At 40.4% G+C, this 23,009-nt stretch overlaps 2 protein-coding genes across 4 annotated transcripts in view; both read left to right on the top strand.

Annotated features, from left to right (window-relative positions):
• The window catches only part of acsl3a (acyl-CoA synthetase long chain family member 3a), a 37,625-nt gene extending 21,007 nt beyond the window's left edge, over positions 1–16,618 (top strand). For all 3 annotated transcript variants that reach the window (XM_044202948.1, XM_044202949.1, XM_044202947.1), the window contains 10 exons: positions 3,032–3,182; positions 5,168–5,291; positions 5,695–5,766; positions 9,200–9,339; positions 9,472–9,644; positions 11,381–11,455; positions 11,993–12,184; positions 12,633–12,747; positions 14,652–14,809; positions 14,937–16,618. In XM_044202948.1, the coding sequence (XP_044058883.1) occupies positions 3,032–3,182; positions 5,168–5,291; positions 5,695–5,766; positions 9,200–9,339; positions 9,472–9,644; positions 11,381–11,455; positions 11,993–12,184; positions 12,633–12,747; positions 14,652–14,809; positions 14,937–15,094 (1,358 nt within the window). In that variant the 3' untranslated portion in view covers positions 15,095–16,618. The remainder of the gene's footprint in view (positions 1–3,031; positions 3,183–5,167; positions 5,292–5,694; positions 5,767–9,199; positions 9,340–9,471; positions 9,645–11,380; positions 11,456–11,992; positions 12,185–12,632; positions 12,748–14,651; positions 14,810–14,936) is intronic.
• Positions 16,619–18,694: 2,076 nt separating this feature from the next.
• kcne4 (potassium voltage-gated channel, Isk-related family, member 4) lies at positions 18,695–21,156 on the top strand. Its single transcript, XM_044203297.1, has 2 exons — positions 18,695–18,784; positions 19,382–21,156. Exon 2 carries the CDS (start codon positions 19,421–19,423, stop codon positions 19,955–19,957), a length of 537 nt encoding a protein of 178 aa, XP_044059232.1. The 5' UTR covers positions 18,695–18,784; positions 19,382–19,420; the 3' UTR covers positions 19,958–21,156.
• The last annotated feature ends 1,853 nt before the right edge of the window (positions 21,157–23,009 follow it).

Below are 23,009 nucleotides of genomic sequence, written 5' to 3'. Positions count from 1 at the left end.
CACCTGCTAGTCACTAACTTTGTCTGTGTGCTGTTGTAGTTCTGAGCAGGTAGTGCTCAGTTGATTTATCAGAGCTTTTTTTTGCAGAAAACAGCTGTGTGTTGTGTCTGGAAATGATACTGAGAAGCGGCGGGACTGAACCAAAACAGCAAAGTTGCAGGCTGTAAACAATGACAATAACAATGAGTTAAAAGAAGCTAAAACGTTCCTTAGACCTGAGGGGAACTGCAGAGTTGTTCATAATTCTGTGTGGGTCACTACAAATGACCCCTTTCACACACACACTTCGTCATTTGATCCATTCTTAATATAAACATATTGATTATAGCAGCTTTACGGCAGATGAAGAAAAAACATTTAAACAGCACATTCAAAAGATGCCTCTACACTAAATAACAAATACTAGTATCAGCCTTCCAAAACCTCTACTTATCAAACCTAGTGCTTCACCTGTGTTTCACACTGTGCATCTTTGTTGTTTTAGAAGCGCAGTTTGAAACTATTAGAAGTTAGTAACAAATAGTCCCACTCTAAATGGGATGGTCATTGTGGGGGTTTTCTTGGGGTAGGAGGGTGGGGGCGGATTGGTATCAGTCCCATTAGGTCATGTGAATGAGGAAGTGCTCACATCTGTGTCAGATTAAGGTCGATACTATGCTTAGTCAGTTAGTGGATTGAATGGATGAGGAACAATCTTCGCCCCCTCTTTGCCTTTTGTGGCCCCTTGAACCGACTGACCCGAAACAAGAGAAGCTGGTAGTGTCATGTGCAGATAAAGAGGAAAGGAAGTAGGTTTAGGAAGGGAGGATGGAGCACTGGGATATAGGGGAGGGTCATGTTTACACACAGCACTGTTAACTTCACATGACATCAACTCTATGAGCACACACTCCTACATGCCTTGTATCCGAGTAAGAGGAAGAAGAGAGGCCTTCCCCTTGTGACTGTACTCTCCCTTCCTCTCCTTTATGCCCCCTTCATCCTCTGTTTGGTTTTTCGGGGCCTGCTGCACTCAAACATCTTAGTTCTGTTATTGTTCCACAAAATGCTGAACAGAGAGGAAAACCAAGACCGATCTCTCATTTCCCACATGAAGAGTACAATGCTGCTAGCCTAGCAAACCACCGACTGGTTCTGTTTCCCCCTTTACTGATTTGATCTTTACTTATTTATTCAGACAGGAGCCGCTTGACAGGGATCAGAAGGCAGGGGACTCATCACTCTGTGTCCTGTCATCTAGACATGGGACTGTCTTATCAACTATCTCCTAGTTATGCATTCCTTGATTTCAAGAAACACTCATCACAAGCTTTCTTTGCCTTGATAAAAAAGGCCCCCTGATTGTAAGCCTCGCCTACTGGCAGGCAATGATGTAAACAGTCTGTGTAACTTTGTGCAACGACAGCAACAGGAATCATGGAAAAAAGGGAAGCCTTAGGGCTCCCCTTAAGGACACGTTAAGACTGACTTTAGTTCTGGGTGAAAACACAGCCCTTTTATTCATTTGATTGAGTCAGTCCAGTTGGAGGTGCCAACTCAGGGGGCTAAACAACGCATGTGCAACAGGACATAATCTGGCAAGACGCTGCATTGGCCAGTCAAATACATGCAATCAAACATTCTTGGTGGATTACTTTGCAACAAGGACAATGTCTTTCTACTGTTTACCTTGCGATTGTCGCAATAAAAGTTAAAGTAGTAGTAGTAGCTGCTTTTCAGAGTTGTAAAGTCTTGTCTCATAGTATTATAAATCGCTGTGCTGCATTTTGGCGTCTGATAAGTTTTCAAATTCACAGATCTGTTATACTGGACTTCCTGGATTGTATTTCATTGTCTCACTGATGCCTGAAGCAACACACCCCCACTAACACAGCCCCTTGCATTGTTTTAACACAGGGCAGTTATCGGTCTGAATGCCCGCTTATGTGACAAATTTTTACTTTCCAAAATCAACAGTGCAACATTCACACCCACTTTTACGCTGAGATTGGCTACGTGTGTGGGGGTGAGAAAGGAGCAAGGGTTTGAAGTTCACTCTCAAACTCTCTCTCTACTGCTGTCACTTTTTGTATGTTCAAAGGAGTGCAACACCATACATTACTTTGTAGAAAGATTGTCCAGAAGTGTGTGATGTTATTCCCATTTGTATGATTTTTTTGCATCTTGCCCCTCTTTCTGATGGCAGTATTTTTGCCCTATCTTCGAGTGTGCTCATTTTGAACAGCTACAAACACACATTCCTTCAGACATGGTTGGATGACACTTAGTATAAACTAGTTTGTTTCAAGCATAACCCGGGCCGTCAGATTTAGCACCTCAGACTTTTATTGTCAACTGAAGAATCACACTTGTATTGGAGTACTTGAATTATTATGGTACTTGGAAACATGGATGGATACAATATCCATCAAAGAAGATTTAGGCCTACAAGGTGACTGGGAAGTCAAAAAAAAAAACACACACTAAGCTGACAGCCAGGGCTGGATTAACAGAAGGTAACATAGTGCCTACCAAATATACGCAGTTGAAGTCCTGATAAGAGAGAAAATAAAGAACAAGATTAAAGAGAAGAAGAATAGATGAAGGAGCAGGGACAGGGGCAAAAGAAGAAAGTGCAAGAGAGGAAGATGAGAGGAAGAGGAGAGATGAATAAAGGAGAGGAGATGGTGTTTTTTGGCTAGCAGTCAGACACAAACTCCTCATTGTGCCAAGAGGGGCCTGATTGTTTAATATCACAGCTGACTATTTTCCATCCATGTGCTTGAACTTTTACACAGCCTCTATTGAATTACAGACACTCTCAAATAGACAACCACTACATTTTCTTTTATCAGACACTGTTTATCTTGCACACATGCAAGAAATGGAACAGACAGAGGCTATTACTTTTATTCCAAGAATGTGTCTGTGTGGACAATGTATAAACATGGATGCATTACAATACAATATACACAAATCACAGTGTCATGTTACAAGCCATAGCTCACGTGTGTTTTTGCATGTATGTGTGTTTTCTCTGTTCACATTACAGCAACACGTGAGCGTAAGCAGCCGCTGCCTTCAGATATTGCTGTCATCATGTACACCAGCGGATCCACAGGCATACCAAAGGGCGTCATGATCTCCCATAGCAACATCATCGCTGGCATCACGGGCATGGCCGAGCGGATACCCAACTTGTGGTAGGCAACACAAACTCATCTAAAAACCACATGTTACACACTTGGAAATGTGTTAAATATGAGGGACCTTTTAGTACTTTTTTTGTTCTTGTATAGCAAGACTGTATACAGCACATTTCCAACAATGTCTGGTCAGATTTGTAATCTAGTTTACTTATTATTTGATCAGATAGTTCCTAGTAGTTTAATCAGAATTTTGTATTTTGATCTTTAGGTAAGGTTCCTGCATGGCTGCTTGTGTTAATCAACAATTAACATTTAAGTAGTCTGACTTTATTTTATTAAATCAAAAAAGATTTTGTAGAAAAACATGTTTATATTCCTCAAGGCAAGGTATCAAAAAAGGTATTATTTTCGTATCTGTACCAAAACAGATGTCGTCTTTGCATTAGTATCAAAAAATGCTTATTCACTTTCTTGCCAAGAGTAAGATGAGAAGATTGATACTACTCTCACATCTGTATGCAAAATATGAAGCTACAGCCAGCAGCCAGTTAGCTTAGCTTAGCATAAAGACTGGAACGGGAGCAAACCTCTATCCGGGCTCTGTCTGAAGTGACAAAATCCACCTACCAGCACTGCTAAAGTTCACTCTAATGCTCCTTCAGTCAGAAGTCACTGCCCCCAGAAGTCACTGCCCCCAGCCAAGAAATAGTCCCAGACATAAACCCCTGTAAAATCACAACTATTTGTTTTTACACATACGTTTTTGGACAGATTGATGCTAAACTAAGCTAACCGGCTGCTGGCTGTAGCTTCATATTTAGCGTATTGACCTGAAAGAGGTATCAATCTTCTGATCTAACTCTTGGCAATACAGCGAATAAGCGTGGATCCCAAAATGTAGAACTATTCCTTTAACCTAAACCAATTCAAGCCATTTGACTGGTGGAGCTTTTTTGTGGGAGGTGGGCTGCCTGGGAGGAAGTGTCCGGGACACAGTTCAGGGCAAAAGTCGTATCTTCGTACTTTTTACATTACTATTGTTGTGAGCAGAATTATGCACTATTACCTTTTTTATTTCTATCACTATTACTGTTTGCCCAAAGTGTGCAGGGTGCTGTATGCACCTAAATCCATTTATGCCTAAGAAAGTCTTCTCAGCTCAGTGTGTCTGAAGAAGAGACAAGCAGTTTAAATTGCATTATATCAGCACAGTGAGGACATTACCTTTCTCTTATCTGCTGTTTCAAACTCTCCTCTTTGACTAATCTCTGCTGTCACTGGCTAAAATGCCATCAGCTATAAGGTTGTGTGATAGCACTGTGTTTAAGGAAAAATGCCAAATGCTCTTTCAGGCTAACTTCTTGGTCGAGGCTTCCATGTCAACTGAGCATGTGCACAAGTATGAGTCAGCCAGTTAGTACAATCAGACAACACAAGTGTTTACATTAAAACAAAAACCGACCCTTCTCTCTGGTGAACGTGACAGGGGTGAGAGGAAATGCAGAAGGGAGGGAGTTCAGTATGAGTGGTGAAAAAACTGGGAGGATGTGAGTTAAGGTGTGAAGGATGTAGGTTAGAGGAGTTACGGATGTTACAATCTCAATCAGACTCCTTATAAAAATGATGGCTTTACTTGCCATATTAAGTAATATGACAGTTACCTCCTCCTCGTGTATGGCCTGAATTGCATACACATCAATTGAAATGTGATTCCTGAGAATTTGGAGGATCCAGAAGTACTTGTGTTAAGATAAATATGTGGCCAGTAAATCATTTTTAAGTCCAAGCAACGGAAAAGACGGCCCCTAGTTTGTACAGATAATCTTTCTGATGCACAACATTTATCTTCTATAGATTATTTTGATATGATTTATGATTCCAGAGATCATGATAGTTTGTAGTAAAACTGATTATACAGAAGATTGTACATGTATAAATTACATTTATTCAGCTTGTTGAACTTAACTAGAGCTATTGCTTGAATGAGATGGTACTGATTATTCTCAGAGCGGTTTATAAGAGTGTCCTTGTGTTTACAGTGAGGAGGACACCTACATTGGCTACCTGCCTCTCGCCCACGTACTGGAGCTCAGTGCAGAGCTTGTGTGTGTTTCTCACGGCTGTAGGATCGGTTATTCCTCACCTCAGACTCTAGCTGACCAGGTACAGTAAGACTGAAACAGGACTGTTTTTGCATTAAAATTATAAACTTAATGTACTTTAGGATTAAACCATCAGTATTAAACAACAGTATTTTGTTAACTGTGAAGTACAGAAAGATGACTCAAACCATAACTTTGTAACTTTGTTTTAGTCAAACTTCTAGTGGCTGTTTGTGTTAAGACAATGATAAATGCTAATGCATTTAAGAAGCTTGGCTTATTTTGTTAAATGAATCAAATCGATTAATTGATTTAGTCTGAGGTCTTCTTGGTGTATACCAGCAAATGTATCATTGTATCAAATGATAAATTAATGCATTCCTTTTATTGCGCATAATGCAAAGTTGAACAAAAAACATGTGTGCGATCATTTTTGTGATATCACTTCTTTTTCCCACCCAAAGTCAACCAAGATCAAGAAGGGAAGCAGGGGAGACACCAGCGTCCTGCAGCCCACTCTGATGGCAGCTGTCCCGGTATGTCAACACAGTACACTCAGCACATAATGTTTGAGAAGCCTTAACCTTTACAGTATCTCTCATCAAGTCACTCTTCCTTAAGTCTGTGTTTGAGCAATGCTGTTTGGCCTCGTCTGGCAGCAGATCAGATTTCACTCTGTCTTTGTTCATAGTCCAGCTGTGGAGTAGCAGTGACAGAGTCCAGCAGATCCAGGCCTGCTGGACTCTGTCACTGGACTGACTGATGTAAATACTCTCTGCCCCCTACCGCTGGCCAATGCTGCTCTTCATCACGAAACACTATTAGACACCCAGGGGCTAAAATGGCATATTTGAGGTTGGCTAGCCGTGCTTGTCTTTGAAGTATATTTGAGTGATTAATCTATTTCAACAGTGATGATGCCAGGATATGCTTTACTTAAGACCTTGCATGGCTGTATTTATTTTATCAGTGAAAGAGCAGAGCACGTATTTCACCCTTTTTAGGTGCTTTATTAGTTTTAGAAGGAGTTTACAGTTTGAGGAAACAAAAAAAGTAGGGCATGCAGTCAGTGTGAGCTGAAAAGTGAAAGTTTGCAGTCAGGGTGTTATCTAACAGAAAGTATTGGGCAAGCTACTTGGAAAGCGTAGTGAGCTAATACACTGAAGCTACCCCCCAGAGAAATGTAGCAAGCTAAGCTACCACAGCATGGCAAAAGTAGCTTATTACATCAAAGCTTTTTTTCTTTTTTTTTTTACATTGAACCAACTTCATTCAAAGTCAATGCTATCTCAGTGATCAATAAAACTGTCGATAAGCTGTGCTCTCTGCTCTCACTGCTCCAAAACCAACCACACTTAATTTTATTCATTTTCTGCCAACAGACAGTGAAGAATTTATAGCTAGGTAGAGGTTAGCTGTTGACAAGTTGCTGGATAGTGTTTGCAGACTCCACTGAATTGTGATGTTTAGCTTGGTTAGCTTATTCAATAGTTGTGTTGGCTTATTCAAGAATCACCTGAATGTGTAAACTCAAGCTCACATGTCTGTATTAACCTGCAGCAGAGATGTCGTAGGCATTAGCCCAAGGATTGGTACGTGATGTCACGTTATACGGAAGTGCTTCTGTCGGCTACACATACGTCCGTGTGTGACGGTGGCGTCACTTACCGATCCTTAGCAGTTTTATTTCAGTCTGCAGCAGAACTTCCTGCTGCTTTAGTTTCAGAAATGCTCAAGTTTACTCAAAATGCTTGGGTAAGTGTAACGTTAGCTTGTGTGGACGCTACCGCACTACTTGATCAATAAAAGAGCTAAGCTACTGAAAAGCTATTTGATTCAGAAAACAGCGACGCTACCACCACGCTACTGAGAAATGTAGTTAAACTAGTAATGCTGCTACTTGTAGCGCCACTACTGCCCAGCACTGCTAACAGGGTATCCATACAACCATCAATAAGGTTGATGGATTATTGCACTCAAAAATATGAGCTGCTAAAATGAATATTTTTATATGAATAATGCATCAAATGACTCTGCGTATGTGAAAGGGAGAATTATTATTCGACTCTGCAGTTCCCTTCAGCTCTACGGTGCGTTTTAGCGTCTTTCAACTCATTTTGAGCTGGTTTGAGTAAAAAATCTCTAAACCCTGTACGCTACTTGCCTAGCACCAAATAGTAGATAGACAAAGCAAGCGAAAAGGTGGTGAACATAGTGGAGCATTTAGCAGCTAAAGAGCCAGATATTTTCCTCAGGAGTTGGTGGAGACCAAAACAGAGCTTAAAAGGAGAGTGAATATTGGACTTAAGTTCACCAGGTGACTCCAAGACTCCAAATGAATGCTAAGGCAAGGCAAATGTATTTGTATAGCACCTTTCAACAACAAGGCAAAGTGCAATTCAAAGACAAAGACATTTAGAGAAGAATGTTAATGTTGCTCCGTAAATGCTAGAGGTGTAAACAAGCAAATGTTTGCTAAAAAGTTCACCATATCAACTTTATAAGTTGATAATGTGTTTTCTGACAATAGGAGATTATAGTTCCTTTCCTCATGTTTGCTAGACTGTTTGCCGGCTAGTTCAAGACTGTACGCCCTTGCTGCTGTATTCTCTCCGTCTCTCTCACACCATGAGCTCAGCCCCACCCCCATGCCCCATCTCCCAGTGGTTGTAGTGTAAAGGGCAGAGGGCCCCAGTGTCTGGAACCATTCACAGCTGTAAACAGAACGTGAGAAAGCCCCATGTGGTTATCCCCACGACACACACACTCATACACACTAACACACATTCTCACACACACATACAAATTGTTTGCTGTGATATGACAACAGACTGTTGCATGAATCCTGTGTCGACTTCCTCTCTCACTGCTTTAGCTTCACCCACACACACATGCGCACGCGCACACACACACACACACACACACACACACACACACACACACACGTACACACACACCAGCTGGTTTTTATTGTTGTGGATTTTCTTGTGCCCTTTACTCCATTTAATTATGAGTCCAGCTTTGGAAGACACTGCTGATTTGGATGATGAAGTGTTCTCTCCACTACAGTCCCTTTGGCAGTAGAAAATGCAAAAGTCAAGATACAAAATAACAATTCCTTTGATATTCCAGTTTATCCCTGACAAAGAAATCTAATCCAAATAAACAAAATTCACTGAATTCACTCTCATACACCCACTGTATTCTACCTGCCAGACCCAGCCAAAGTTACTGAGTGGCTGGTGAAAATTTTCAGGCATCTAGCTGCAAAACCAAAACAGAGCTAAAAGAAGAGTATATTGGACTTGAATGAAAGCTAATGTTGCTCTGTATCTGCTTAATGTTTAAGTAGGCAATAGTTTGCTAACAGTTTAGCCATAAGCTAGTGATGTGGGTGGTGGCTCTGTGTCTTTCAGTTTTTTTTCTGAATCCATCAACAACATTACTAAATACCGATATACAGTGGTTTCCAGCTGAAAAAATAATTTGGGGGTTTAGGTACAAAAAGTAACAGAAAACAAGCCCTGAATATAAGATATCCCAAATGTCTTTTGGTTTTGACCTCATCAAGTAAATATGTACTATGCCTCTGTACTTCAGATCTAGTACTTTGGTTTTATCTGGGCAAAATCTGGGCTCAATATTAGGAGCAGTAATGGCAATGCAACTGTGCTGCACGTCATATCTCTCAAACTTGTATCTTTTCACCAGGCAGATAACTTCTGTTCTGCTTCTGGACTTACTGACCAACATTTATGATATCTTCCCATAGTGTCTGGCTGTGTCTTTCCTACATTTCCAGTGTATCTCTGATTTGTCCCTCTTCCCCACTTTTCTTTATCTAATCTCCGACTTTTTGGCTTCCTCTGCATCAGTCTCATTTATTCATTTAGTCTCACTCTATATCTCATCATTTCTCTTTCTTTCTTTCTATCTCACCTCCATTTCTGTCCCCCTTCCTGGCTCCAGGAGATCATGGATCGTATCTATAAGAACGTGATGACCAAGGTGGAGGAGATGAACTGTGTCCAGCGAACACTCTTCATTCTGGCTTACAGCTACAAACTGGAGCAGCTCGCCAAGGGATACAGCACACCTCTATGTGACAAGTGTGTAGATGAGTTGTTACAGTGGCATTTTGTTTTGAATTTCTTTCGTCAGTAGAAGAGCATGTTATTCTCAGGTTCACTTACCTGCCCCCCCCCCCCCAATCTACCACTGCCTTCTGTTTATCCTTCCAGGCTGGTGTTCAGGAAAGTTCGCTCTCTGCTGGGAGGTCGGACACGAGTCTTGCTATCAGGTGGAGCGCCGCTCTCGGCCGCCACGCAACGCTTCATGAATGTGTGTTTCTGCTGCCCGGTAGGTCAGGGATATGGCCTGACAGAGACCTGCGGTGCTGGAACCATTAGCGAGCGTAAGCAGTAATGTCGCACAGTAGTATACTGTTAGAGAGATAATAATAATATTAATAATAATAATAATATTTAGGAATATCCAACAAATCACAAATAGAGAATAAAACTGGCCTTAAAACCTAACTCTGCGCTCCACACATTACACAACTGCTTATCACTGTTACTCAAAAATTCTACTGTAAAATATATATTATATTTACAGCTGTATACCTAACTAACTAACTAACTGACTGTAGACTGAGACCAGAAAGTTTAAAGTGATTGTACATATAATTTTGGAATTCAAAAAAGTGGAATTTGTGTTAAGCTACTCTTTACCTTTTGAAAACTCAGAATATCTTTGTCAGCTCAACTTGTCTGAACAAACCATGAAGGAAACCAAATTGTTTTCATGTCCAATATTCATGTCATAATTTTTCCTGATAAGATATTAGATTTTACTTTTTAGCCACATTAGCAGCTTAGCTGTATATTTGGCAATGCCATGAAATTTTTTACCTAATGACTTTAATGATCCCAACTCTTCCTCTAGCGCCACCATGAGGTTGACATTTGTGTTTTTTTTTTTTTGTGAAATGGCTCAACAACTATTGGATGGATGGTCATGAATTTTGGTACAAACATTCATGCCCCCCTAAGGATGAATTGTAACAACTTTGGGGGTCCGTTAACTTTCCTCTAGCGCCACCATCAGATGAAAAATGTTTATTTATCCACTACTTTGGTTAATGCCCAGCAAAACTAATGACCCATCACCCTCAGCCGTGCTTTATGTTTAGTGCTAATTGGCAAATGTTAGCATGATAACACGCTAAACTAAGATGGTTTAGCGCAGTTAGCTCTAGCGCTGCAGTTCCAATGTCACAGAGCTGCTAGTGTGACTGTAGACTTGTTTATCTGCAATAACTCAATGTTTGAGGACAGAAATATATAACAGTAATAACTACTTTTTAACTAGAACAAAATTAAAATCGTAATTTGCTCCAAATGAAAATTCATTAACTGGAAAAGTTGCACATCATTGAGCAATTGTGGGAAGTTACTCAGAAAACGATGGAGTTTCCAGAGCCTACAAGCAGAGATAAAAGCATTGGGAGGACATGAAGAGAGAGGAAAACAATAAGTAGATATATTGTGCGTGGGTTGTAATCAGAGGGCGAGTAGGTTGTTTTGAAAAGGAAGAAAAGCAGCATTACGAACAATTAATCGTGCACTGAGAATCCAGTTAGCATAAAGTTACAGCTAAATTAAGGGATGTGAAAATTTCCGCTGATGTTGTTTTGTAAAATAAATACAAATGACTGTCCCCCCCCCCAAAAAATGCAGACATTACAGCTGTACTATATTACAGCTTCTCGTAAACAGGGAAATCACTTTCTTATCTCTTGATAATGTGCATAAATGAGTGCTATTCATATCTGCGGTGGTGATGGTTGTCCCAATGATCTTTATGAACTTCGTAGCTTATCTCTGGCTTTCATTTCCAACACATTTGTCAAATGGTGGAAACACTCCCAGCTTTTCCCAGGCAGACTAAACCAATAGAGCGGTCCGCTGCCTGTCACTCTCCACTGCGGTCATTTGAGCCAGGAAAACACTGTTTTGTGGACATTCCTTTGGGATGGGGTTTCCATGGCGAGGGACCGAGTGAGGTCGGGTTGCTATGGTAATAAATGTCGTGCCTTGATGCTAGTGTGCTTCCTGATCATGTGTGTGTGTGTGTTGTCTGTTCCAGTGTGGGATTACAGCACTGGGAGAGTGGGAGGGCCGCTGGTTTGCTGTGAGATCAGGCTCAAAGATTGGGTGGAGGGTGAGTGAGACTGGAAGAGGAGCTACACACACACATACACACACACAAACACAGAATCCATGATGAAATGATACACAATGTCACGTGGATTCACAGGGACATACATCAGTCCTTGTTCCTTTTCTTTCTCACGTGTCATCTCATGCACACATTAACACTTTTCTGAGTTTACCAATCCATCCACCATTAATCATTTCCCAGGCCAGTGAGACTGTCAGCATATCAAGAGAGATCATTGTAGCAGATATATAACCTTTTAAGGAAAGCATACTTCTTTTAATTCCACTCCTGTACAACTTCCATGTTTTTACATAAGGGATCATAACTCACTTTTATTACACTCTGTTAAATCTTGATACTTATCAAGTTGAGTTTATTGCTTGCTTGGTTCGCAGAGCAGAAATAGAATTTAAAGTAAACATGCTGTCAGGTTTTTATCTTCACAAAATTATTATGTGGCACAATCGGGAGAATTGAAGGTTTGTTTTATTGCAGTTTTTTTATTTGCAGTCCACTGAATTCAAACCCTGCTTTCAGGTGGCTACCGTAGCACTGACAAGCCACATCCAAGAGGAGAGATTCTGATTGGTGGACCCAACGTAACCATGGGATACTACAAGAACGAGATGAAACACCAAGAAGATTTCTTTGTAGATGAGAACAGCCAGCGGTGGTTCTGTACAGGAGACATCGGAGAGTTTCACGAAGACGGGTGCCTCAAGATAATTGGTGAGAAAAGGTGGATGGAGGGATGATGGTTAAATGGAGAAGTGGGTGGAAGTGTAGAGGATATATAGGTGGTGTTACAGATGCAGATAACCACTTGGTTAATCTGTCGTTCGGATGCGTCTACATCAAAAGCACAAATGATCAACATTGTGCCCCAGATTCCTGGATTTTTTCTAGACAACCCCTCTGCTCCGCTTCCATCCGTCAGTCTGGCAGGAAACCATTTTAACAAATCAGATTTTACCTCTCTTCCCAGAAGAAGTCCTGTTTACTTCAGTCAGCCAGAACCCCCAAATTTTCTCTGCTATCTAGATTATGCTGGTTAGATATACACAGTTCAGTGGAAAATGGGTCCTTCCCCCAGCTTCTTCCCTTCTTAAGAAATACAAACATACCCACACTTACAGATGTGCACATGGAAATACACGTGTTTCTGCTGTGTTTCCAGATCGTAAGAAAGACTTGGTGAAGCTGCAGGCAGGAGAGTACGTCTCCCTGGGAAAGGTGGAGGCCATGTTGAAGAACTGCGCTCTGGTTGACAACATCTGTGCCTATGCCAACAGGTGTGTGTTTGTGTGTCTGTGTTCAAGCATTGATTGAAAAGACTACATTGTGATTCTATTGTTCAAATATATATACCACTGCACAAAACATGAAATATAGCTGAAATAGACTGTTAAACATTTTTATTGTCTATGTGGCTCACGCTTGCTTACATTTTCAGTTAGATGCAAGAGGATTCATTGAAGGAGTTGTAGTGTGTTAAAACTGCACTTCAAAATAAAATGACTACAAGTCATGTGAAGATTCAGTAGTAGTGACAAACCCACTGCGAATTATCACCCAACTCTGCAGCTCTGCCAAGCTTTTTAGCCTCTTTTAGCTCATTGTTTACATATGTTTTACAGTTTGCAAATTGATTTATTTGAATGTTCACTCACAACTCTCATCAACCCCAATCCTGTTCGTAGCAACAGCGGGTGGCTGCTTACAGCAAAAAGCTATAAATCCAACCGCTCACAGCATGGTCTGTTTCTATCCTCAGTGACATTTACAGGAAAAAGTATAACTATTATAACTATTACACAACTGCAATGCTTCTGGTGAAGCATCAACATAATAGGATGTAAAGCAGCTGCATTGTTTTCTGTTAGTAAGTTACTACATTTACTACATCTTATGAGTCACAGGGGCTCCATGTACACAAAGTTCTTGTCACACAAAGTCCTTTTGTGTGACAAGAACTTAATACCTGTTTGTTAATCATTAAAGGTAACCTGTGGAGTTTTTGGTGCTATGTGTGGGTCCCGTTTTGTTTGTTCCCGTGCACGCACACAAGGACACACAAGCACTAGCACGCGGGTGACGAGATACACATTCCTGCCAATGGTTTCACACTATTTTAGAGTCGAATCTTCAGACTCTACAGAGCTTTTTAGCTTCTTTCAGCTCAGTGTTTTGGTTTTATGGCCTACAACTTTACTGTTTTGGTTCTGTCTCACTGCTTTTATCAGTGTTGTTTTCAGCTGCAGCAGGTGGCTTTTTTCAGTGGAAAAAAAAGATCAGATTAGGCCCTGTACGCTACCTGCCCAGCACCAAATTACAGACAAAGTTAGCATCTAGCAAGTGATTTAAGTTGAACAGCTAGCAGCTGTAGAGTTGGTGGAGACCAAATCAGAGCTAAAAGGAAAGTGAATATTGGACTTACATTCATCAGGTGTCCAGAAACAAGACTCCAAATGATTGCTAATGTTGCTCCTTGTCTGCTGGATGTGTAGGCAACTGTTTGCTAACAAGTTCGCCATATCAACTTTTATGAGGCGTCAATATGTCATGCCTGTGTGTCTGCTCAGCTTGTTGTTGCGTTCTTCCCCTAATGACCAAAAAAATATTAATACAGCTTTAACCATCATCTTATTCAATCTTTGCCTTACTAATCAAAATGGTACCATATTGGGACAAAGTCTGAAGGTAATTCCCTTAATGCCCGTGGCTGACGGCACACTGTGGGACTTTTAGGAAGATCATAGCTTCTATTACAGATTTTCATTTACATAACAACTGATTTTGAAGGCAGTTGTGTCTCCTGTTCAATTTGATACCACAGAAAGCATTTTACACTAGAAAACCTTTATGATTTAGAATCTGAACATATTTTTGCTGCCTGAAATGTTTATTCAGTTGTGTGTCATAGTGCAACAGATACTTTTTTTAAAAAGATATTTGGAGGTTGCAATCTGTTCACACTCTGTCCAGGCATGTATGATTTCCATTTCCTTTTATGGACAAATATCTCACTTGGTGAAGAATTAATGGTTATTGTATGCACATATTTGTGCTCCATCATCATATTTCGGCCAAACAGTTGCTAGAATACACACAAAGACCAGTGTCCCTTAATAACTACACTCTGTTTTTCTTTCACTTTGACATCCGTCTTGTCGTCTCCCCTCCTCCCGCTCTGCAGTGATGAGACATATGTGATTGGCTTTGTGGTGCCCAATCAGAAGCAGTTGCTGGCTCTGGCTGACCAGTACGGTATCCAAGGCTCATGGGAGGAGCTGTGCAACAGTAAGGCCATGGAGGAGCTGGTCCTCAAGATCATCACTGAGGCGGCTCTAGCAGGTGAGAAGAGGTCAAAGAAGAGGTCAAACTAGCTTAGTGCTCCAAACACAAGTCGGTACAGATTTTACCATGTTGGAACTTTTTAGTGTTGAGTCACAAGTTAATGTTTCGTCTTCTTCTGTTGTAGCCCAGCTAGAGCGCTTTGAGATCCCTCGCAAGATCTGTCTGAGCCCAGACCCATGGACTCCAGAGACAGGATTAGTGACTGACGCATTCAAGCTCAAACGCAAGGAGCTGAAAACACATTACCAGGACGACATTGAGAGAATGTACGGTGGGAAATAACGGACAGCATTGTTCATTCACAAAGTACAGACCAACACTTGACTCTCAACACTCCTAGTACCCTCTCACTGCTCCCCTATATCCTTCCCCAAGAACATAAGAGCCACTGTGATCTGTCATAAACACTACTCTCAAAGAAAGAAGGACAAGGATAGGGTGTTACCAATTCCAACATGGAAGCAGCTTTTACTTGAATTTGTAACTAAAGACAGGCTGAAAAAGTGCTTAAAAGACAGAGTAAAACACAAATGATGTTGCCTTTTCCATTTTTCCGCCCAGGTGTATGACCTCTGTGTGGAGATCTTTATTGTTCCAGATGTGAGTTATGAAACAGATGGTGTGTTAGCCTATGTTGTCTGTTGAATTCTTTCTGAGTGCCACAGCAGAAGCTCAGGTTGGGTTGACAGGTTGCTTTATGTTCGCCCATGAGACACTCGATTGGTTGTGTATGTCTCTAAATCTTTCCTTTAGTTCATTTTGATCCTCTTTTAAACTTTTCGTAACTTAAAGGTTTCAAATTCCTTCTTCCTGCAGGTCAGGAGACAGTTAACTCTTTTGTTTCTTTTTTGTTCAGATGTTTTGAGTTCTTCTGTCAGTGGTTTATTTAGTCTCCCACCCACAGTCAGCACATCTTGATACCAAAAGCACAGAGTCATTTGAGGACAAATGAGAGCAGGTTGCTAAAAACGCTAAGGTCAAATCTGGTGTAACAATTTATATCTTTTCATTATCAACATTAAGGCCATTGTCCTTTTTGAGGAAAATGACAAAGATTGCACCTAATAGTCTTATTTAAAAAGAAAAGAAACAAAGATGCACTGTTGTTTAGTCTATTGTATTTTCCTACAGTGATAGAGTATACTTTTTTATGTGCTGTACAGACCACATTGTGCACAAAAATGCACATTTACATATTACAGCTGAAATGTGTAATCATTGTCATATTTGATAAATCACAGTGCAAAATGAAAATGCATAATTTCTGTCCAAATAAGGCCGTTAGGTTACAGACAGGACATAAATACAACGTTCTCAGCGTGCACGGGTGCACCGGTTGAAAAATGAGCCCACTTTTATAAGTGCGACTTCTGTGTGTATGACTAACATTTATTCTGCAGGACTGTCATTGCCATCTCAAAGCCTTGTCATCTGCACGAGTATGACTAAGTGAGGGACTCATCATGTCCATACAGGGCACAAACATGGCCCCAGCATCCCTCACAATGTGACACCTATTGCCTTCTCTTGTGATTCTGAGTCACGTCTTTCTAATTCCTGACTGATTTTGAATTTGATGTTTCTCCTTAATAGTACATGTATGTATGTGGAGCTGTGATTGGCAGAGGAAGCACATGTATTGCCTCTATTTTAACTTAAGCTTTATTATCATAGACCTGTTTTGGAGCTCCACTCCCTCTCTGTATCGAGAGCCTGCCTTGTAACATAAGTGCACCCAACTATTTATTTGTAATTTGCATTTGGAAAAATACTCAAATGACATCAATAAAGATTGTGTTTGGTCTACATGCAGCAGTGTTTTATTGTTTTGGAGAAATGTATATTTCTGCCACAATCACCAAGTCTAATGAATTAAATTGAAAGTATTATGCACTATAATTCCTTTGTATTCAGCATATCAGCCTCATTGGGTGTGAAATCGATGCCTATGTGACCAAAAGACTGACAGATGATGACATTTATTTATGTATGTCTGGCTGAAACAAAGGAACTGAGTGAAATCAGCCTTCACGGATTCAATAATAGTCATGAGTGATTGGAACCTAATCCAATTCAACCATTAATGCTCAACGTTTATTACGGTACTAAGGCGTAAATTCCCAGTGTTGTTAGACTGCTCGTTGGCTGTGTCTGGTGAAGAGGGAGGGGTTCGGTCAGACTATCAAATTAAATCAGTCATTTGGAGATTGCATTTTTAAAAGAAAACGAGTCACCTGTAGAATGACCAAAAAATTACTGTAAAAATCATGAACAGTTCAATCAAAAAGCTAATGCAAACAGCAATAAACCAGCAAAAAGATGTCTGTGCCTGTGAATTTGATACTTATTACACTCTTATGAGCTTTGGTCTGAGCTTTTACTAGGCATCACAAAGTTGGTGTTGCATGCACTAAGCAGCTGCAGGATTACATCTCCTTTTGATGGGACTTGTTCATGTTACGCTGTTTCTAAAATCCTAGCTTTAACGTAGAATTCTGCACTGGTGAAAAGTAACAATAGAGTAAAGTACAATTTACTCCAGTAAATTAAGTACAACTTAATTAACTTAAGTACAACTGTAAGATTTTACATTTAAAAAAAACAAAAAAACATATGATGAGCTTATAAAATACAATGCATTGTTAAAGACTAAAGCAAGAGGCATGCAACCTGTGGTTCCCAACCTTTTGGCAGTGTCTAGTTGGGGCCCCTTGTCATGTTTCATTTCTCTATGAATTGTTAGCAGTTACACAAAAAAATTTTCCCTCTAAACTTCTCAGATTGTGTCATTTAAATAACTGTTTGAAGCCCAAAGAGGGGAAATTATCAAATATTTTACAACAAAAACAAAGATTAACATCCAAAAAATGCAAAAATACAAATGTGTGTAGCAGAACTTTGTTTTTACTTCTTTCCTACCCCATTAATTATCCTGCTCCCAGATTTCGCAAACAGGACTAAACCACCAAAACTGTATATAAAGTAGTTAAAATGGCTCCACCTAGAGCAGGTACTACAGTAAAATGCTGCTCTAACATTGATACATCAGTATGAACAATCTAATAATGTAATGTATACTAATATATCAGTTACAGGTGAATGGGTATTTTCACTTTTGATACTTCAAGTACATTCTGCTGATAATACTTCTGTACTTTTGCATAAATAAAGATTCTGAATACTTCTTCTTCCACTGGAATTTCCCTGGAGATTAAAACAAAAATCACTGGAGATAAACAAAAACAAAAATGTCCCTTCCTGCCTGTCTCTCTCTCTGTATTATTCATGCACTGGTGGTAGTGGTGGGTTTTCTGAAAGAAATCATTTGGTTTTGATTGTAGTTGGCCTGTCATTTGCACCTTGTCTGTTTTGCATGATTTTATTCATAGGCTTAAGGTTCATTTGCAAGGAAATTGAAAAATCCTGTGTGATGAGATGAGGAGTAGATGTATTTATTGTTTGTTACCCAGGATAGTACAGAGGCTTGATGGAAAATAAGGAGACTGGTCCAGTGTGGCATATGTAGATATGGCCATGCATCCTTATACACTCCGAGTTTGATTGAGTGACTCTAGGATTAATTCCCTTTTTATCACTTTCAAAACAGTTGCAGTTTCTCCGTAAATGTGTTTTCCCCATCACATCCCCCCCAGGACCTCTTTCTGTTGGACTCTAGAGATGATGTAGTTTAATATACTCATGACATTTGATGATTTCATAAAATTCCCCTAGAGATGCAAATAATGTTAAAAGATATTTTTTTTTCTCTTATTTTTTAAACATAACGTCCCTTCAGGGCTTCCATAGGCACAGGACTCATCTTACAATCTGTCAGCATCACGTGACTCATGATGACACTCTAGGGTCTCTATATAAGTAACTTCATCCATGTAATAGTGCTGCAAAACTCCAGAAGAGCTGCAACAAGATACAAGCCAGAAAGGTTCACATGAGACTTAGCTCTTCAGTTTGGTGAGTAGACAATTATGACATTATTGTTTATAGATTGTTAGCTTAGTTTGATATAAACCAAATCATTTTGTGTAGACTTTTGGCAACTTTTAAACTTCTAAACGTTTTCGTCAACACAAAAAGTACAGACATTAAAATGAGAATTTAACAAGTACAAAACTTCAAAATCAACAATATGTTTTCAAAAGAATGAGAAGTTGTTTATTTAAGCATCATGATGGAAACTTAAGAAAATACTTTAATGATGCATTTAAAATGCAATGAACCGTAAACTGTGTGCACAATGAATGTCATTTGCAAAATCGTCTGGCAAAGTGAAGCACTGATTACTACTTATTTTGCGGTATATTTTTCTGTTTCAAGTTTCACTTTTTGCCCTACCCAAATGAAATTTCAGTTACAACTGAAGAGGTTGAAAACATTTTTTATAGTTTCATAGTTGTGGGTGTATAATAACTCTACAAATGTTTTTTCATCACTTTGTAATAACTTGTACAGCAAAACTTCCCTCAATGGGAACCTATCCATGTGCGTAAAGAGTGCGTAAAGCTGACAGAAATCCTCATATTTGTTGTTGTACTTCTGAATCTTTTTCAGCGCACTTTCTAGGTCCTCCACGTAGGCTGTACTGAAAAAATGGAGCACCTGGAGAACTCCACAGCATCACCCAAACGCCTCTTCCTGCACACACAGAGCACCGCGGGCTCCCAGGCGGACAAAAGCGACGGGAACGCGTACCTGTACATATTAATAGTCATGTCTTTCTACGGAGTCTTCCTCTGTGGTATAATGCTGGGCTACTTCCGCTCCAAAAGGAGAGAGAAGAGGAGGATCAACATCTTCACGCGCCTGGTGCACGAGGAGGAGCAGCGGGAGTGGGGCGCGCTGCCCAAGAAGAAGCACAGCCTCACCTTTCCCGCCGCTGTCTCGGGACTGCGCTCGGTGCAGGTGTCCCTGCCTTTCTGCGGTAACCACGGCAACCACTTTGGACACCTCCACTACGATGGCGCGCTGCCCTCCCCGCTCGCGTGCGCGCTGTGCACGGAGCAGAGCAGCATCAGCTCCCTGTGCTCCTCCGCGGACACGCGCTTCGCCATAGAGGAGGAGTCGGACAGCGGCACGGTGGAGGAACCGGCGGAGGAACCGGAGGAGAACACGAAGGGAGGATCATAGAACAGCGGGGATGATTCAGGCTGAATTCCGCCCAGAAAAACTGCGCGTTACCCTCCACGACCACAAAGAGAGGAAGCAGCACCTGGAGTGAAGACCAGGAGGATCTCACAGAGGCTCAAACAGTCCAACCATCAGCAACGGTTAAATCATCTATTTGCTATAAAAAAAACAACATCCATGATATGATATCCATAAAAGGGCTGGAAGTCAAACTACTATGTAGCCAATGTAATATGTATTAGACCTTAGTCAGTGAATAGCTGACAGTTTAGAGGGGGTATTGGCCCAGAATAGTTTTTGTTTGGTGTGTTTTGAACTGATTTCAAACATTTGACTCAATGCCACGCCTCACCTTACCAGTAACAACATGAAACCACACATACACACCACATAGGCCACATTTGGCCAAAGGAAATTTTCTTTAGTTCTTTAAATATCTTTTTAAATGACAATAGTGGTGAGAGTGAAACACATGACTACAATGGTCGGTTTTTTTTTTGTATCCCAGTTATATGTTGGGATAACCTAGTAGATAGTGATGTAATTATTCAGTTCAATTCTATACTATAAAACTTTATTTATCCCTGCAAGGGCAGTTGTGTGCAGCAGTTCACCCCCCAGGTTAACCTACACACATCAAAGGCTATATGCTGGAATCATTAATAAATACATTAATACATACATATGAATATCCAAATATATCTAAAACACACACACACACACAAGTAATGAAGCTGTACAAAAGAATAAAATGATATATTAAAATGTAATGATACTACTATACCATATTATTTCATTGTATAAGTATGACTTTGCCTCGCTTGGTGGTGACCCCTCCCTGCCTGAGCCCCCTCCTGACGCCACATTGAGAACCAGCTCACTGGTTTGGGCTGATGACTCACCCTGCAGGGGACTGAGTGAGAGACTTGCTTTTCGGCTGTTTGGACTGAACTTGACTTGCTCTTGCCAACATGGTCTTGAGTATTGAAACGTGCCTGGAACCCACTTGAAAGACTGTCTAAACTAAAATGTATTTGTTGTAGCTTCATGATCCACACTGTTCCCACACAGTCAATGATGTAGGTTTACTTGATGAAAGCAATGCGCTGTACATATTGTTTGTATTTTTCACTTCATAAGGCTTAATTTAAGATGGAGTCTTTGTTGTGTTTCAGATCAAATAAATGCTTATGAATCGACACGAGCCTTATTTTCTTCTTCTTCTTTTTTGTTTTTTTTTGTATTATGATGTTTCACCAGTGGAGGGCACTCTTGTAGTGCTTTGGTTGTGGTTGCTTTTAACAATTAAGGAAGATGAAAGGGAGATGAAGCGAGGGAAAGAGCAACTCTATTATTATCATGTTATTTTTAGAGATAGCCTACATTAGATCATTAGAATAATGCAGAATAGGGCACATAATAACTGAATCAATTCCACCAAAGCACCATAACTCGTCTTTTTTAGCTCATATCCTCAGTTAAACCTGTCTCTGACCCTCTATTTCTTACACAGAGAAGCAGCAGAGTGTGTCCCAATTATCCCAATTATGTTTCAAACTGACAATGCTCAAACGTTTGTTGGCAATTAAGCAGCCTGAAACAGAAAGGAGATGGTTTCTTTTTTCATTTATTAGTATTATGTCATTGGTGTGGAGGTTTATGGTTTATGGACTCTATTTAAAGTCCCATCAGACTGGATTATCACATTGACTGACATAGAAGACAGTCACTGAGGCCTTTCTCTCCTCTTTCAATGAACCGTTTCATTGCCCGAAGATAAAAATTCAGGGAAAGACGGCAAGAGGCAGCTTCAGGTTTTCCGTTCCTCTAAGGCAACGTTCTCGTTTTCTCTCTGCTGTGTCACTCAACCCTGCCTTCCTCTCTCTCTCTGACAGCTCGCCACACTAACATAAGCAATTACCCCAGTAGGTAAAAGTTTTTACTTATACCTTTAATATCTAAACATCTACTAGACTGATAGATGAAATTTGGCATTTCATCCAGCGCAGGTCAACATATTTTGGTTTAATGACTAAATACCTGCAAAGCCTCAGCTGTACTTTGTGTTTAGTGCTTCTTGGCAAATGTTAGCATGCTAACCCTCTAAACTAAGATGGTGAACACAGTAACCATTATACCTGCTTAACATCAGCATAGTCTTTGTGAGCATGTTAGCTTGCTGATATTAGCATTTAGCCCAAATCACCGCTGTGCTTAAGTACAGCCTCACAGAGTTAAAATAGGTAAATACTTCTAGATCACTTTGTAGAGATCTGTTTTTAAAGGATCTTTTTCTGTTGGTCAGTGTAAAACAAGCCACAGTAAATCCCTTTTTCGGGGTACTTTTATAGGCACTGCAAGTGGAATGGTTGAATATGCTCAAGTTTCTAGATAACTAAAAATACAAGACACCCATACTTAAAGTCTGAATTATCTTCTCTGTGCCCACAGAGAGATCAAGTAAGTGTGAATTGCTGTGAAAAGAAGAGCTAAAGAGGGAGAGAGAAGCATTTCCGTTCTCTCCTTTCTATTTTCTGGACAGCTTGTCACAGATACAGACTTGTTGAAGCATTTAAAATCTTATTTCCTACACAACATAAACACCCCACTGAATAATTGATGTACAACAAACACACACGACCACACAGTGAACCATTCATTTATTATCAACAAGGAAGTTCAGGGGGGTGCACTGCTGTGTCTCTAGCAACAAACAGCAAAAATATGTGCAAGCTGCCTTGTCCTCTTTTATGGTGCAACAACAGCTGTGTGTGTGTGTGTGTGTTTGAGAGAGACAGAGACAGAGAGAGAGAGTGTATGACAGAGATAGTGGGACACAAAGCAAGGGAGTTTTTCTCAGGAGGAAGAACGAGTAAGAGTAAGCAGGATGAGAATAAGAAGCAGATGTGATGCATGGAGTGTCTCCTGCACCATGACGCAGGATGTTTGTCATTAGTGTCCCCCTGTGGGAGTCGATGGTGGGGCCTGTGTCCTGCCTCAGGCCTCACACATACACACCATTAATAATTTTGGAAATTAGTCACTTCAAACC

Source organism: Siniperca chuatsi, linkage group LG7 (assembly GCF_020085105.1).
Source record: "Siniperca chuatsi isolate FFG_IHB_CAS linkage group LG7, ASM2008510v1, whole genome shotgun sequence".
Classification (NCBI taxonomy): Eukaryota; Metazoa; Chordata; class Actinopteri; order Centrarchiformes; family Sinipercidae; genus Siniperca; species Siniperca chuatsi.
This window is presented reverse-complemented; position numbering and strand designations above follow the sequence as displayed.